The sequence below is a fragment of the Labrus mixtus genome, chromosome 1 (assembly GCF_963584025.1).
Source record: "Labrus mixtus chromosome 1, fLabMix1.1, whole genome shotgun sequence".
Lineage (NCBI taxonomy): Eukaryota > Metazoa > Chordata > Actinopteri > Labriformes > Labridae > Labrus > Labrus mixtus.
In genome coordinates this window covers 25,187,849-25,205,777 of record NC_083612.1, presented here as the reverse complement: position 1 = coordinate 25,205,777, position 17,929 = coordinate 25,187,849, and the positions used below count along the sequence as shown (strand labels likewise).

The 17,929-nt window shown below is 41.8% G+C and overlaps 1 protein-coding gene across 3 annotated transcripts in view; it reads right to left on the bottom strand.

Annotated features, from left to right (window-relative positions):
- cd276 (CD276 molecule) overlaps positions 1-17,929 on the bottom strand; it is a 73,457-nt gene that overhangs the window by 14,430 nt on the left and 41,098 nt on the right. For all 3 annotated transcript variants that reach the window (XM_061039661.1, XM_061039668.1, XM_061039651.1), the window contains exons 5-6: positions 6,350-6,487; positions 2,673-2,714 (exon numbers count right to left, since the gene is read on the bottom strand). In XM_061039661.1, the coding sequence (XP_060895644.1) occupies positions 2,673-2,714; positions 6,350-6,487 (180 nt within the window). The remainder of the gene's footprint in view (positions 1-2,672; positions 2,715-6,349; positions 6,488-17,929) is intronic.

Here is a 17,929-nt window from a genome sequence, read left to right as displayed (position 1 = left end):
TGGCTGCAGCAACATTTGAGCAGAATTTGAGCAGTGCTGTTTGTTAAACATGATTTGCTTCTGCTGTAAAGGCAACAAAGGGATTCAACCCCATTGCAAATGAATGGGCCCAGGTCCCTAGTTATCACTGGTTATTGTTCGGATCAGGCTGGCTTTGAAAAGGGAGGCGCGCTCTCCTTTGGACAGCTCATTAAGATAACACACAAATGTGGCTCCCCATCATCCTGGGTTTATTAAAGCGGGGCTCATTTCAGCACCATTGTCTCATGCAGGAACCTCTGCTTTTGTCAGCGCAATTGGAGCCAGATGGCAAAACAAAGCTGCCAGTCTGAAGTGCCTACAGAGTGATCTCAGAAGGCAGGGCCATTAACTTGACTTCACCAGCTCACCGCCCACGACGTCCACCTGGATCATCCAGGTGCATGGACGGCGACAAGAGGCGGGGAGAGGCTGCAAGTTGTCGTCATGTCACAAGAGTACATAGTCTCTGAGATCTGTTCTACTTTTCCCTTCTTCCTTTAGCTACAGCTGAACTATGAAGACTCACTAGTTGTGGGATGGCTGACCCCGCTCCTGGCTGCACATAATTCTCTGAAACATTCATGAGAGAGGCATTAGAGAATAAAAGTCGTTGTCCCCCCTCACTCGGAGACTCTCCGTCACCTCTCAGCTTATTAAAATCACATGGTATTAACTTTGCCGTTCACAGGAAGGCTAAATAATTCAATCAGACTAAAGAAGGAGTCAAATGAATAACTCTAATGACATTAACGCTTGAGGGAGAACTGCTCAGGTTTGTGAGGGGTAGGCGCTGAGGTTGGGCAGGCGGCAGAAGAAAGCTTGCTCGGCTTGCTGATGGGGAAATTAATTCTGGACTCATAAGGTCACGCTTAGCAAAATATCACATAACTCTCATCACAGAAATAGAATTGCACATAGGAGTATAAGTTCTGGTCCACCCGCATTACTGAAAAGCATAAAGGGAGTATTGAGCAAAACCTATAGCTTCTTTTAAATGTTAATATTAAATCTCATGAATAACTTAGATTTTGATTAAAAAGGTATTAAGAAATAGTTCGACATTTAAAAATTATGCTTCACTTCTACTTGTGCAGCGTTAGATGAGACGCTAGATAACAATCTGGTGTCTCTTCTGTACATTTAAAGCTAAAGAGCCAGCAGCCTGTTAGCTTAGTGAGCCACGAAGACTGAAAAAAACAACAACTAACAGCTCACTAGGCTCTTCTAGGGGAAACAAAATCTGCCTATCAGGACCTCTACACCTCTAGAGCACATTAGTGAACAAGTTACTTTAATGTATTGCTCATTTATTAATGCAAACAAAAACTGAAGAGTACAATATGCACATCACTGGACAACTTTGTCGCTAATTGCACCTGAAATCTCGTCTTGGAGAAGGCAACCATGAGAGACTCCAGCTTTGGCAGCACTTTGTTATCTTAATGCTAACTAAGAAAAGTTAACATGCTAACACATTCAATGAAGAGAGTGAGCATGTTAAACATCCGGATGTTTGCTGTTAGCGTTTAGCTCAAGGCACCACTCTACTTCAGTGCAGCCTCTTAAAGCCCCTAGCAGGCTGTAGACTTTTGTTCATCTTCATTTCCTCGTTTAAATGCTCTAAATGTCTCTTTGCAGAGGGGCACATTTTCGAAAAATGATATAGAGCTCCTGGTATGTATTGTCTTTGTTCATTGGTTGAAACTAGTCAGATTTAAGAGAGGCGTGTCTTGCAAAAACTCAGTGTAGCATTAAATGGAGGAAGGGCTGTCACGGTTGATTTCTGTCCATTTCGCTGTATTCTTCATCATAAGAAACTCAAGCAGCTTGTTCCAGGTGACAATATGCATGGCACATTTCAGCTAAATCAATCCGTCTTGGTAAACAGCATCATTTGAGTACAGGACACAGCAGCACTGTTGTTGGCATTTTTGTGAAACTTGGAAATTGTGGGACTTGTTACCATTAAATTTACAGACAAGATAGATTTCACTGTTATAGCTGTAGCTTTGGGGGGATGTGTAATGTAAAACAGCTTGTTGGCATCGCTAAATTAGTGGGCTCGTCTGCCTCTCTCCGCCTCGAACGCTTACACACTCACTAAAGAAGTGGAAGAGATATGCCACAGGGTTGCTGTGTTGAATGGATTTGGTGCCTGGAGCTGGTCTCATTTCTGACGTGCACTCATGCTTCATCAGAGTTCTCTCACACCTCAGTGAACAAACGTAACATTCAGTTACTTGTTTTGTTGGGTCTCTGCCATGCTGCCACCTCAATATATTTAACCGTTTTCACTGGATACTTTTCCCTTTATTATGAAAACAAAACAACACATGTGTAAAAAGAGATTTTGCAGGTGTATAATACTAACTGCCCTTTTCATATTGCCCACCTCAGCACTACTTTAATGTTAATACATTAAATAGTCAAATAACTGTCTATCACTTCCACTATGTTACACTGTAAATGTTGAATTTAAGGTGGTTGAATCGCTATGCAACACACTGTAATTTAATGACAGGTTTGAGTACAGGATGTGAAAATTTAACAAGTGGATTTCCAAATGCTACTCTTTCACTGCTAACTAAAACGGACAGCGAGCCCCTGATGCCCGCAGTGGCTGAGGCTTGACCAGGTGTGGATTGGCTGACCTGTCTTTGACTCCTCTTCTTCCAGCTCCTTGGCCTCTTCAGCTGTGGGAAAGACAGAGGAGTCATTATCAGTGGGAGCCACAGCACAAAAAGCAAGGCACACAATGTAGTCACTTCATAGCAAGCCTATGGTGAGCTGATCCTTCACAGCTCAAAGGACAAGCTGTGTTGAGAGTGAGCGCTATAAAAACGAGGAAAATCCACACAATGGTTCCCCCACCAAGTCTCACACACACACGCACACACATACATAAAGTATATAAATATATATCTATATCAACACACAGAGCCGTACCCACCCTTTAACCTCTTATCCAGCCCCTTTCACAAAGACAGTAATCACATTAGGCTTTAGCTGCTGGCTTTCTGAAAACCTACTGTCAACAGAGTTAGAGAGGCAACCGGTGAAGGCTGTCACAGTCACATACACACGTGGCTTGCATGTGCACACACATATAGGCTAAAAATAGGACTGAGACAGAGTATCCAAGTGGCTGATATTAATTCTACCACACCACCCCCACTCCCTCAATTATGTCTGAGATTCTCTATTCAGTGTCTGATATGTGAGATTAAACTGATAATGAACAGAATTAAATGTCAAGGCAACACAATTCTTTTATTCATATTCCTGTGCGTATTCTTGATTTTTCTTAACTCTGACAGCAAAGACTTGAGTCCTCTGGGGAAAGAAAGCAAAAGTTCTTATTATTACAGCAGCAGATCAGAGTTTGCAGATTCCAACAGCATTCATATGCATACGTCCACCCACACCACATTCTTTAGTTTCCCCTCCTCTGTGTTAAGTTTTATTTGATAACAGATTATATTGCATATTTAATCTAATTACATATTAGTGTAGTAATCATAGTAAATGCCACATTGTTATTGTGGCACCATCATAAGTCACTGCAGGCATTGCTTTGATCACATAGCTTACAGGGTTCTTTTTTTCTAACCTGCTATAAATGTGTACACTTTGAAAGTTAAAAATCCACAAAACACCTCTGAAAAAGAGAAACATACCACTTCTTCACATCATAAAAATGGTGGTGTATCATCCCCATAGAAGAGTGAGCCTGTTTTCTTTCACCGTTTCACTCCACACCTCCAAATCAACCAAAAGTATCACCACTGTGGCAGCAGTCTAAAGACCTTAGGGGGAAAGAAAACGAGGCTCATTTGAAGGCACCTTAAAGTCAGGGTGAAGACGAGGGCATCCACAGGACAGGGAGTGAGAACTGCTGCCCTTGTATATTCAGAGTGTTACAATTTTATGCCCATGTTGGCTGCATCCCAAATGTGTGTGTGTGTGTGTGTGTGTGTGGGGGGGGGGGGGGGGGGGGGGGGAGAAGAAGTGTGGTTATGGCTCAAGTGCAAAAGCTGGACAAACCACATAAAAGATCAGAGTCAGGGGACAGAAGCCGCTACTCAGTGAAGCCAGAAGAGTGTTACTGTTTCTCATCATCCTCCCTTTCTGGCTCTATGATTCCCCTCCACAGAAGTGGTGCAAGATGGCTGCTGATTTTTCTTTTCAAACACTGCTGGTTCTTAATGAGTGTAAGCAAAAGCACATGGCCCCGGTAAGTTCACCTATGGTTCTATAAATACAACAATAAGAGGGCCTTATTAATTCATGTGTGCAACCTTAAACACCAGAACCTTCTTTCTTTTTTTTTACCTTTATGCATAATACAACATAAAGCTCAATGACAGCAGTATTTGTGCTGTATTTAAATGATTCCCTTTCCCTTTAAATATAAACTCTGGATGGCAAAAAAAAGCTAATTTAAAAGGAAAACATTAGGAACAGATTTATGTCGCCAATATTTTGATCAGGGATTTTACATCAGGAATTGCTAAGAAGACTTGGGAGTGAAATAAATCTATTTGTTTGATATTTTTTGTGAGTCACATGCACACAAAGATGCTTAATCAAAGTAAACGTCAGGTTAGCCCTCTTGAAACACATGCACCACTGGGGTAAAGCCCCTTGGGGAAACACTGCTTCCCTCATGACTTTCATCCATCACACAGGGGAGTTTGTCTCATGTCACCTACACATGATCTGCAAGCGTAGGTGTGATTAAATCACATGCTTATCTAAATGTAAAATGAGCTTTGTGGCTCTGAATAAGTCAGGCATATATATATATATATATAAGATACAGTCAAGCCACTGTAAGAGAGGACAAAGAGAGGAATGGAAAAAAAAAAACACATCAAGGAGAATATTCTGCCATTTCTGGTGCTGAGACAACACTGCCCCTGGAATTGATGTTGCACTCAAAACTGCAATACCACAACCTGCTCTTCTCTGTTACTCTACACATTTGGTCCTCCATATACATTATGACAGGGAAGAAAAATGGCTTTCTCGCTACTCCACTTGCACTGACCCTTGGACCCTCGCTACCAAGACACAGTGAAGTGTAAGTCCACTTCAATCTGAGCATACCAGGGAACGCCATTAAAAGATAAGACAACCACAATTAAGTTGCACTTCCCTGCTCTCTACCCTCCCCACAGCTGTGGATGTGTGTGTGGAAAAATCTTTTTTCTTAAGCCCAATCCACATCTGTATTCATACAATATCATTCTATCAGGCGTACAAGAGTCTGCATGATATGTGAATAAGTCAGCGTCCCCCCACTCTCCTGGTTCGTGCTTGGAAAACATCAGTGACTGAAGAAGCATTGCTAGCAGGGGAGAGAATAAGACTTAACATTTCAATAAAGCAGACAGTGGATGACCAAATAATCAGTCCAGTCTTTGGTGTTAGAGCTGCAGGCGGCAAATGCAACTCCTCATCCACCCGAATGAACAAAAGGGCCCCACAACCCGAGGAGCATTTTGCCCACGGGAGGGACTGCATTATATTTTTCTCTTTCCATTTCATTTGATTTCATATGTTCCATGGAGCTATTTACTCTATCCTCTGAGTCTGTGTCACTTCCATATTTATTTTCAAACCTCTGGGCCCTGGTGCAGACACTGGCTGACCTTTATTTAAATGTCTCCTCCACTCTGAGCGGATCTCATTACAGCAGAGCTGGTGGCTCTGCACTACTGTATCTATCTCATTTCAAAACTTTTTCTCTTTGCACTTGCGGCGATCCTTGGCTATTCCGCAATGCTAATTACTGGACCCAAGTAATGATGTTCTTCTTTGCCAAAGATATGTGTCCCACCACCCGAGATCCTGCCTATACGCATTAAGCAGAACTCCCTCTGGATTCTCAAAGTTCCTTGAGCAGTTAACATCTCATCACTGCTTTCTGCTCTATCTCTCTCTCCCTCACTCACTCTTGCAGTGCCTCCCAAATGATCTAGGCAACACGTCGCAATTATGCATATCATTTACTGGCCTGCTATCTGAAGAGTTTAAGGAGTCATTCTGCATTTTAATGAAGGCGCTGAGAAGGGTTGAAAGGAGAATGATAGGTTAGCATCCATTATTCAGCAAGCCCTTGAACTGTGTATGCAATAGGCCAACACAGTCCATGAGAAAAACAGAAAAACAATTTAATTACTTTATATTTTAATGCACATACTGTAGCTTTGGAGTAGCCATAGATTTGATATAAATCCTAAACATGGACGCTTATCAAAGTCTTCACCAATTGAATTGTGCCACTTCACAGAACATACACTGGTATATTTCCCCTTCTACCCACCTTCCCTCCTGGCTTCCTCGCAGCTCTCCTTGATCTTCCTGCGGCAGACAGCGGCCAGGGCAATGAGCAGTACCAGCAGACACACGGCCAGGCCAATAGTTACCCACAGAGCCACCGGGGGGAACGTGATGTTCTGACCTGAAGCAAAGGGCAGGGGGAGGGAGAGGGGTGGAGGGGCAGAGAAGGGAGAGCCTCATTATTCACTCTTACAGTGCTAAAATAAGACCACAACTGTCACTGCTGCATCCATCACCATTATTTTGCAATTTGACAAATTTGCTGATAGAGTAAGTTGTCATAAAAATACAGAATTATCCTGACAGCAGAACTGCTAAAGCACAACATGATGACATCGATGATGATTATTGCCATCATCATCCCTGTCATCATTTGGGGTATCATCGCTGTATCAGGTTTGACTTTCAGAAATAGTGGGACTGTATTCTGACAAAGCAGAAATAAGCTGCCAATGAGTTGTTTTATGTGCATGGGGTAAGAGCTTCTTTACCAGTGTCCAATTAAGACTCTTGAGTCTTTCAATTGAGTCCAGATGGCACATAGCTTACCAGACGCACAAGACTGTGTTGTCGTTTCACTCAAACGGCATTGGCACAGCATTAAGAGGATCCTGGTGCTAACTATCCCACCCCCTGCAATCTGCTACACATTGCTCAGATCTACCATGTTCGGATATTATCTGATATACTATACCTACTCTATGTTTACTATATATTTACCACGTTGAAGGGGAATACATTGTTAATACTAAGTGCTATATATTCAGGAACCATGTAAAAAAGACATGTGCAGTACTTCTGCATACAACTCAGATGCTTTTAGACACTGGAGACAATTAGACACAAAATGATTTGAGACTATCTTGGCAAAGTGCAAACTGATGAGGAAAATAAGAACTGGTCAGCAGCACGCAGAAAGGATATCAGAGACACAGACCAAATTTCCCAGGGGTTTTCAAAGTGAACAGAGGGAGGAGAAAAGAAAACAGCCCAGCTGCTAAATAGCTGTGAGCCTGGCTGTAGCACAAACAGGCCTCCTTCAGAGAGTGCCCGCTCTGGGCAGATAATAATGAAAAAAAAAAGAAAAAAAAAGAACAAAAAAAAAAAGACTGAAAGATGACTGGCATTGAAAAGAGGAAATGATGAAGCATCTGTAAGGACTTGGCATCGGCTATGAAGACAGGCAGACAGCCTATAACACAGTCCAGCCAAGATGGAGGGCAAATAGTGGCGTCCTTTTGGAAGGGATGAATTCTCAGATGGAAATCCAGTCCATGTGATGTGAGAAACAAATGCACCTGATTGTCCTACGAAACAGACTTAATGAAAGGACATGGTCCAACATAGAGCGTAGGACGAGGTGGGACATCAACTTGCCAAAGACAAAAATGGCAATTAAAAAAAATCAGTTGAGCCTTTATTCTTGTGTGGTTTGTTTGCTTGGTTTGCATGGCTCTCGATGTGTAAGTGTTAGTTTATCTGTTGGTCTACAGACTACTTTTACTACAGACTGATTTATCTCAACAAATATTGAATGCATTGGCATGACATTTGGACAGACATTCATGGTTCCCCCATGTAAGCATTGCAAATGTTAGAATGTTAGCATTGTAGAATTAGCATTTAGCACTGCTGTACCTTAGGAGTAGGCCTGCAGACTATGAGTAAAATATGCAATGCGCCATTACATTGTTCAGTATTGAAATAACAATATTAAAGGCAATAAATACATAGCAAAGAGTGCATAGTCTATAACTCAGTTATGCATATATGCTGTTCTTCATATTGTACTCAATACTTGTTCTCCTGAATCCAAAATAAATCAAAGATTTTTCCCCACCACTGAATTCACACCAATTAATGAGGGTGGCTGATAGTTACCTGAACTTCATCTGATTGCATCAAAATAGTGTGAAAGCATGGACATTATAGCCAGGCCTTCCATCTTATCAGTAAAATATACTCATGCTGAGTGAGAATGTATTGTTTTTCTTACTAATTATTATAAATTCAGACTTGTTCAAATACTCATATTGCTATGACAATGCAATAGGGATACATTGTGCAGCCCCTTTACAGTAAAGCCCCCATAGAATTACTAGCATGGCTGTAGATACTGTAGAGGTCGTGTTACTGCTACATCAAATTTTTGTTCATTACACTATTGTTTGGAATTGCAGTAAAAGGTTAAAAAAATATAGAGGCAATTTCTGCTAACACGCATATTATATGTATAGTAAACATACACATGAACTTGTTACACTATATCTAATTTTGCAATCTAATTATATAGTCACCACATCTTCAATTTTTGTATAGAAATCTTTTTCAAGAGCACCTCTCCATACAAAAGGCACTACAAAGACACTCGGGTGCTGCTGTTGCAGAGCAGAATAAACAACCAAATGTCACAGAGAAAGGATAAAATCTGGAAAGTCAATCTTGTCATTTTGATGAAGCTGTGTATGCCTCCCTAGGCTAGTCATGACAGATGGTTCTGTGGCTTGCTGTCCACCGAGCCCTTCACTTTGTTATGTTTAAAGAATGACCATCTGAGAGCCACTTCATACCAGCAGTGGAACCACAACGCAAATATGAGGGAGAAATAATCATACATGAGCTGTTCACATCTCATGAAGTCAGAAAAGTAATAAATGTGTCTAGTTCTTTGTGCAGGTAAAGACGACAGCATCCTCTTTGTTTCCATTGTCTTCTCATTCTCGTTTTATCCCCACACCTTCCCACCACACTCTCCCTCCCTCAAGGCAGACTGATAAAGACAAATGCCATAGTCGGCTATCATTGCTACGCCGGGGCCCAAAGGGCTGCAGGATCATATTTTTCTTTTTCTCTTGTTTGATGATGTGATTTTGTTTTCTTCAGAAATAGATTTGTCTCTAATGGCTCTGTTTACCTATCCTCCCTTTCCCCCATTCCCTATTCCCTCAGTGCAAGGGTATGGATGGAGTGCTTTGGGCTGCACTGTCACATTACCCAGAGCCTGCACTCTATAGAGCTGCACCAAACAGGGTAAACTTCACATCACCCACTTGGCTTTTTGAGACACTGTGAATATTTGGCACACATTAGAATACACAAAAACACGTTAAAGTATATCTATAATGAGCTAATGTATAATAATCGAGAACTGAATACTGAATTGAATATTATCTTCTTACAACTTTGATATAAGTCTTTAATAACATCTATTTATGTTGGTGTCTCTATGTTTTTACATCCTCTAGCTTTTGCTACTGACAACATTTAATCTTGGTTAATAACTAAACATAAAAAGGATCTGTCCAAGAGTTAGTACCATTTGAAGAGTACATTAAGTATACTGTGGATATTTTCATATTGTTATCAGGTCAACTACCATCTTCAAGCCTGGAGTCATGATGAATGTTTGGCACATGTAAGCATATGCAAACAGGGGTACAGGGTAACTCCCAGTGCAATATGAAATGTAATAGATGCTCCGCGATAATGATGTCATGGTATGATACGGTATGGCATCATATGATACCTCATGGTATCTGATTAACTGAAGAATTTAAAATGTCTTTAAAAAGCTTAAAGGGATACTTCACCCGTTGAAATATGAATCTGTATTGACATTGGGTCATATATGTAGAAATGTGAAATAAATTTTGAAGTTGGTGCCTTCTTGGCCGAGAAAAGGCAGAAAGTGTCTTTTTGGCTCATGTGGATGAACGACACCAAATCCCAGAATGCACAGCACCGCAGGCCACTCCCACTAAGGTCCTCTATTTCAGAATCCGAATCAGAAATACTTTATTAATCCCAGCGGGAAATTCGATCCTTACAGTTTCTCCAAAATATACAATATAGCAGTAGAAATATAGTAATAAAAACATTTACAGACATATTTACATGTTTACCATTTCCTCAACTGATTGCAAAATTTCTTCCAGAATTGATCTTGGAAATTCCTGGCAGAAAACAGACTCTATGTCTGTGTCCATAGGCAAACAGTGAGAGCACCGACACTACCAGTCCGCCACAGCTCGAGCCGGCCCGGGCTCCTCGTTCTCACCACCGCCGACAGGCAGGCCTTATGTCTCGGCTGCTGAGCTGGCGGCGGCCAGCAATATAGCAATATAGCCGCGTGACAGTTGCTGCAGACAGGCCGGTGTTGTGTTGCGGCGGCCCCAGCGGCCAGCGGCCGCAGCAGCCACAACACAAGAACAGCCTGTCGGCAGCAGCCGTCTCGCCGCTATATTTATATTTTTTCGCCATTAACAGCTTTCTCCATAGAGCCTGTTAGCATAGCTTCCAAGCAATATGGCGGACGTTAAGTTTCGATTCTGGGAGTGAGTTCCCACCCACTGATCTGTGATTGGTCTGTAGCTTCAGTGGTCGAAAATATGAAGAACTAGCGTTGTAGTTTCACCCCGCTAACCGCAACAGCTTCCAGTGACGCAAAAAACGTCATTTTGCATCACTGAAAGCTCCTTTTCAGACTCAGAAATACAAAGATTTCCCGTCTCAGGGAAAAATGAGGGCGGGATGCACAACCATTCAAAAATACTACCAGGTTTCTAATGATACAAAGCTCAATGCAACTGGGTGAAGTATCCCTTTAAGTGCAGGATTAATGTCTTGGTTCACTGCTTATTGATATCATCCTAACCTATTAACTGCTTTTCATCCCTGTCCGACAGTATCCCACTGTCTTCTTCTTCTTCTATCCAGCTTTCAACTACTTCTTTGGCCAATTAAGTCCCCATCACGTTACCCTTATTCATGTCATAAGCGCCACCTTGAGGAGTTATAAAATGGCGAGCGACACAGTGAGTCAAATTGCCAGGGAAATATTGATATTAGGCTCCAGAAATGTAATAATTGTTTACCTTATCTTAACTGACTCACTGTGGGCGTTTCAGGGCTGTAAAAGTAAGCTCTTCTATTGTCTTCTCGTGTTACTGTTTAATGAGTTATTCTGTCCGTCCTTTGCAGCTGTTTGGTTCTGGGTCAAATTTGTCGATTAAAAATATATATTATAAAATGATACTACTGGTTGCTAAAAAATATACCACAAAATACTGTTTGCAATGTTTAGTTACAATGACCACACCTGCAGCATATCCACTGTTACTTCTTAGAGATGGAGCTTCACCGTAGGTATTTGTGTACCACAGGACACCACAGCAGACTGACTATGGTAAAAATAGATATTTAATGGGGGCAGGCAAGAGTATGATAAAACACCACCTCCATATGGAGCCTCTAACACAGGGCACATCACCAGTGAGAAATGAGGCTCCCTAAGTCTCTGGAAGACCCTATAGGGAACTCGCAAGGGGCCGGCTTAGGTATTGTTTGGGCTTCATTGAATGTGAGAGCCAAGCTTTGCAGGCATTTTTACAAGCCTGAGTGTTTTCTCTCCAGCACCTTTGGAGGAATAAAGTGCTGCTAAGACTCCCTTGCCTGTCATCCTGGTTCTGCAACGTGAAGACAGTAGAGATCAAAGCTGCTTTCTCTTACAATGTCAGCCCAGTTTTACCTGCCTAGAAGAAACCTAGCCTCTTAAGCTGTGACCAAAGGAGAATAATGTCCCTTGACAGAAGGATGGCTTCAGGCTAAAAAGAGCCTCAAGGCTCATTGTAGACAAGTTGCAGGGATGAGCAAGAGGAGAGGAAAAGTCAATTAGGTTTTTCTTTCATTGTCAGGATGAACAACTTGCCCTTATTCTGCCTGCTTGTGACAATAGAGGAGGAAAGACAGGGGACCAGTAGAGGAGGAGTGTTGATCAAGGAAGTGGTGGTGGACTAGGGGCTCGCCCAGGGGTTGAGCAGCAGCAGCAGGGCCTGGCCCTGCTTTAGGGCCTACACAGCCCCTGAGACCAGGGACGCATAGCCAGGCCCGGGAGCCTAAATAGGCTTACATATCTCTCTAAAACCGCGTCACATGGCAGAGAAAAAGACATTCATTGAGACAAAACAGTAAGGCCAGGAAGAACAGTGAAGTGAATGAGATATAAAACTCAGTGAGACAAAACAAGAGCTCACGCTTAAATCACATTCACACAACAATGCTGAGGTGATTGATGCATACTACCTCAGCAAGAGCAAACAGGCTCGCTGATGCTGGTGATTTAAAGTTCTTTATTCAGTTCCTGAGCAGCGCTGTTGATCTCCCTGGAATGAGATTGGCGGGAACAATAACAACAGTGCTAATGGAAAGAAGATGGCCCCGGTGTCAGAGGACACGGATTAGCCAGAATGAAAAACATGAGCATGAATATTAGGATTACATTGAACGAATGACTTTGAATTTGTTTCAGCTTCAGTTTCAATTACTTGCCTTTATCATTAACCTTGAAGATGTCAATCAAAAGTCTAAACTCACACCCCATTCCGGCTCAGCATGAAAAGCTGTGAACACACAGGAAGACCAGATGTTCTTGCAACATTTCCAGGGAACACCTCTTCGTCTCTGCCTGAGGATGACTTGCTCAATTTAGAGGAAAAACTTGGCAAACTGAGATAGATGGCGACAAGTTTTTGTCCTGTCAGCATCTTTGCTCTGAGCCTTCTCTCCTCCTTTTTGCATTTCAATAAATTGCTTTTCACCGAGATGCTACCTCGCTGTCTTATTTGTATGCAGGGAGGCAATGCTCTCATCTCCAAGACAACCTAGCGCACATTTACTTACACAATTTGTCTGACATTATTGCCCTTCCCCTGACGCCATGGGCTTGTGGCACACACCAGTGTATGATTTGCAGACGTGCACATTAAAATAGAATAATGGCTCTGCATTTACAGGAATAAAGTTTCTAACAGCCCTCTTTTTTTCTCAGCAGGAGAACTATAAAAGCCATCTGGTGGTGGGGGGTAGGGGTAGAGGGCGAGCAGGAGGAGGATGAGTTAGTGAGTCAGTGAAGGTTGAAGGGATGGGGTAAGCAGGTGAGAGATTGGGGCGACCCAAGTAAAGGCAAAAACAAGCAGGTGAAAGAGTTTGTGGGTTTGCAAGCGACCGGGCATCAAACTGGTCACTGTGTGAGTGCTGGACTTTGCTGGAATCACAATAAGGTTCGGTGGTATAAGTCCAATCTCTCCTCATAAGTTGTCTCTCAGACTTGTCAGGCTGCTACTGACCTTTCTCTGGAGGAAAGTTGGCTCACAGTCCACAGACACTCTGCCTGTAGTGCAGCGCTATGGAGTCAGAATGATGAGTGTGGGTGCGTGGCAAGGTGGTGCAATGAACCTGACATTAATCTGATAGATTCCACAGGTGAAGATTCCCTGCAGGTCAATGGTCACACATTACTGATTCAGGATGTAATGGGACACAGAGATCAACTGAGCTCGAGTTACAATTGGCAGAACGATCAGATCATGTAAAACTTGTGTTCGACTTTGTGTTAATAATCACATGATATCAGAAATTGTGACTATGCTCATTGAAAATGTGTGCCAAATGAGTCATTTCTTCATCCACATAACATAAACGCAACACACTGGAGACTTGTTAGATTACACATAGCAAGTGCTTATTCATGCTCATTATCTTAGCTCTACTTTGAGGAGTGTTTAACGGGTTATGAAACAGAATGCCATAAAAACTGATACAAGCACCTGCAAAAGCAAACCAGACCATCAGGGAGAAGAGTGATTATTTTCTATATATTGATGTTTAATACCTGTCACTGCTGTAAGCAGGTCTACGTCAGATGATGTAATGGACAGAGCAAAGACCCAAAGTGCCTTTACTTTACAGTATTTGAGGGGAAAGATTCACAGTGAGGGTAGGTTTGACTACCCTCACTGTGAATCTGCTTTATGTCAAAGCAGGGGGAGATTTATTTTTTGTCTAAAAACACTTCTTATGCATGTGGACAAGATCTGCAAAAACATACCAGGTACTGCCTTTGTCTAAAGGGGTCGTCAAATTCAACACAAACTGAAAGCACCTAACAATTGCTTTGAATAATGAATCAGGAAACACATATATCATCTAAAGAGCAAGTCACTTTCTGTTTTGCATTATCATATTATAACATGCATGTGCAGATATGAAACTGACATGAATAATAACTGCAATGGGACATTTGTTGTAGGAAACACATCATTATGGGTTTTTTTCACATGAAAGTGTAATTTAAACGAATAAGTGACAATGAATCATTGAAGTTATCTCAGTTACTGTCACAAAGCTTTTTGTGCATTCCTTCCGTATACAAACATAAACACTAGTGTGACAGATTTGTCTGGAAGGTGAAACAGGGGGAAGCTAAGTCACTGTTACATTCAAAGGGATGATTTCGAGTCTTACTCAGATATGCCAGGGGCAAGGTTAGAATGTTTTTTTTTTTTTTTAATCTTTACAGTTGAAGGTAATCCCATACCCAGTACAGCCACTAATTAAATAAAAACACCTCATAGTCAACTGCATGGTTGTCTTTTTAGACAGGCAGAGGCCAAATTACAGGCTTGAAAATTTGTAATGTATCTGAGCATGAAAATATAAACACTGGCCTCTAGTAGACTGATAAGGCTATACCATTCGTTCTTGTGCAGAGTGGATCTAAAGGCCATGCCAAAGTGCCAGCCAGCACAACTTACTGCATGTTAACCAGTGAGCAAACCCTGTCCAAAAAAAAAGCCACATTCGCACGCTAAAAAAATAGCATGTGAAGAAATGGAGAAAGACACCTCAATAGGGACAAGAGCAAGCCATGAGGAAACATGCCAGCAAGTATAAGGAATATTTAAAAAAGGTACAACCACATCGTAGATGTTCTTTCCAGATCCCCTTCTTACTGGTGGGACAAGTCAGCCGTGGAGGAACATCGGGGAAACACAGGGTGCATGGTGCGTAAAAAAACAAACTCCCCAGGACACAGCCCAAAAAAGAAAATCCAGAACAGCTGTTGTGATGAAATCTTAATAACATCAGGTATAAAACTCATCACCGGCCACTCTTAACTGCAGTGTTTCCCCCACAATTCATTTGGAGTGACGCCTTGCCCACCCAACATGACCTCCTGCCCTTCCAAAAGGAAGGATGTAAACACTTGATTTCTGGATTCACATAAATAATTTTTTTTGTTTACTTTCTTGATTTCAGGAGAGATCTTCGATGCGTTTTTCTGTCCTGAGCAATGTCTCTGCTCCATGTAGTTTTCGTATTTGACACAAGCACACTGACTGATACTTATCCTTCATATTTTGTCTCAAATATGAATTTTAACTGAGCCTCTTACCTGAAGATGTAACATCTGTTTCTTTTGTTATACCATATAAATATTCTGTTGGTTACTTTGAAGAAATTTTGCAAAAAATAAAATAAATATATATAGCTTTTTGGATATACTTCATTAATCCCAGAGGGGAAATTCGGGTTTACACTCTGTTATTTATAGGGACATGCTTCTCAAACACATAGGTCTGAATCACACACATGCATAAACAGGACCTGTGGACATGCATTTGTGGAGAGATGTCAGAGGGGGTTCAGTGCCATGCTCAAGGGCACCTCGGCTCGGGAAGTGCCCTGGCACCTCTCCAGCTACCAGACCAAATTCCATATTATGGTCCACACTTGGACTTGAACGGGTGACCCTCCAGTTCCCAACCCAAGTCCCTATGGACCGAGCTACTGCCACCAGTTACGATACCAAGTCACGTGTTGTTTACCCTCCAACCTCTAATATTTTAATTGAGACATGTAAGTAAAGCATGCTGCTCTTATAGTGCAAAAATAGTATGCATGGTGTAGACCAATACAGTCATCACAGCAATGATTTCTATTGGATTTAAGAAATGATCTGGATGTATTATTATTTGTTTATATTTGTAGCAGTGGGAGGGAGAGAGAGATTGTTGAAGAGTGATCTACATTGACTTTTAATGAGCGAGAGAGAGCGACGCACTGCATTGTCTGATTATGTGCTCGTCTCATTAGAAACAGTCGGTTTGTGCTTTTAAGACAATTTAGCAACGATCTGCCAGACAGGCACTTTCAGCACTATCTTCTGCTTTTCTATGGTTTGTCAGATGCTTTTAGCTGCAGCTATGAAACCAGACAGCGACTCTCTTAGCAGAAGAAGTGTCAGTCACTGTGGATGAGATCGATGAAGGAAAGACTGTAATCCTTGAGAAGTTGTCCGACTCGTACCTGGGTGAAAGTTTAATCACTGTCCTTCACGTGTTGCCCCCTCCGTCCCATCAACAGAGCCCTCTGTCCGGCTGCTGGCCAAAACAATATGACGTGCTTGCAAGCCAAACGTTTAGCAATCAGGTGTAAATCAAGAATTCTTTGACTGAAGCTGTCCAGCTGTGTGGCCCCTAATGCAGGGGTGGCATGAATGGTGTGTGCATACACACACAGGATTACATTCATAACTTATCATATCTACTTCTAACATTTAGGTATCTAAAATATATTACGGTTTAAAGAGGACATATTATAGTCCTTTTCTACCTTTTAAAACAGTCTCCTGTGGTCTAAATGAAACATCTGTGCTGTGCTTTGGTCATAAAATAACATGAATCAAGCACCAGAGGAGGTTTGTAACCCTGTATAAACCAGCTCCTTCAGAACGCTCCGTTTTTGTGTGTGTGTCTCTTTAAATGCAGACCACAAACAAAGGACTGGATGGGTTTATTACATTTTGTGGGTCGGTAGACACTCAGGTTACCCAAATGTATGTTTAAAAACACTGTAAAAGTGGATTTTTCATAATATGTCCCCTTTAAGTTTTTATTGATGTTAAGTACAAAAATTGTCCCCTACTTGTGCCCCAACTGCCAGGAGCGACCAGGCCACCATAGAAGAAAAACCAAGTCATTGGTCATAACTTTAACTTCAGGTAATAAATTGCAACAGTGCAGAAGTTTTTCATTTGTTTGAATCACATTGATTAAATGGCATGTAAAAAAAAAGAAGAAATCTTTCATTACAGTCAATATGAGAACTATATTGTAATATAAATGTTATATTGTACTGTCCAGCGATGGTCTGAGAGAATGATAATATAAGGTGACAATACAGTCTCACAACTGGTCGCCCCACCTCATCTAACATCTAACCATGGCTAGCTCTCTCTCTCAACACCCCTGTCCCTCATATCCCCCACTGGGGCCTCAATTAAAAACTCCTCTGATGTCTAGTAACTGACAGAGACACCATCACTTCCACACATCCCTCTCCGCTGACATTAAGATGTTGGAGGCAGAGGGGACTATTGATTTTCTTCTGCTTTTTTTGTGGTTGTTCCATTACTTCATGAGGCCATCTTAAGACTGCAGGCGGAACTTGGGTGCAATACTTGGTTTACAACAATGCGTTGTCTAAATTTTTAATTAGCTTTATAACAAGGGCTGCCTGTGAGATGCTGAGGATGTGTAGGCGAGAATCACTAGTGACAGCTATCAGTGCCAAAACTCAGTATCTGGATGGTTGATTATGTCGAGTGGAAAAGCTAAAAGAATCGAGACAAGGAAGGATAGGTATCAACAGACCAAAGGGCCATTTAAAACAAAGTGAGTCCATTGATCCTGTGAAAGAAAAGCAAACTTACTTATCCACCTGA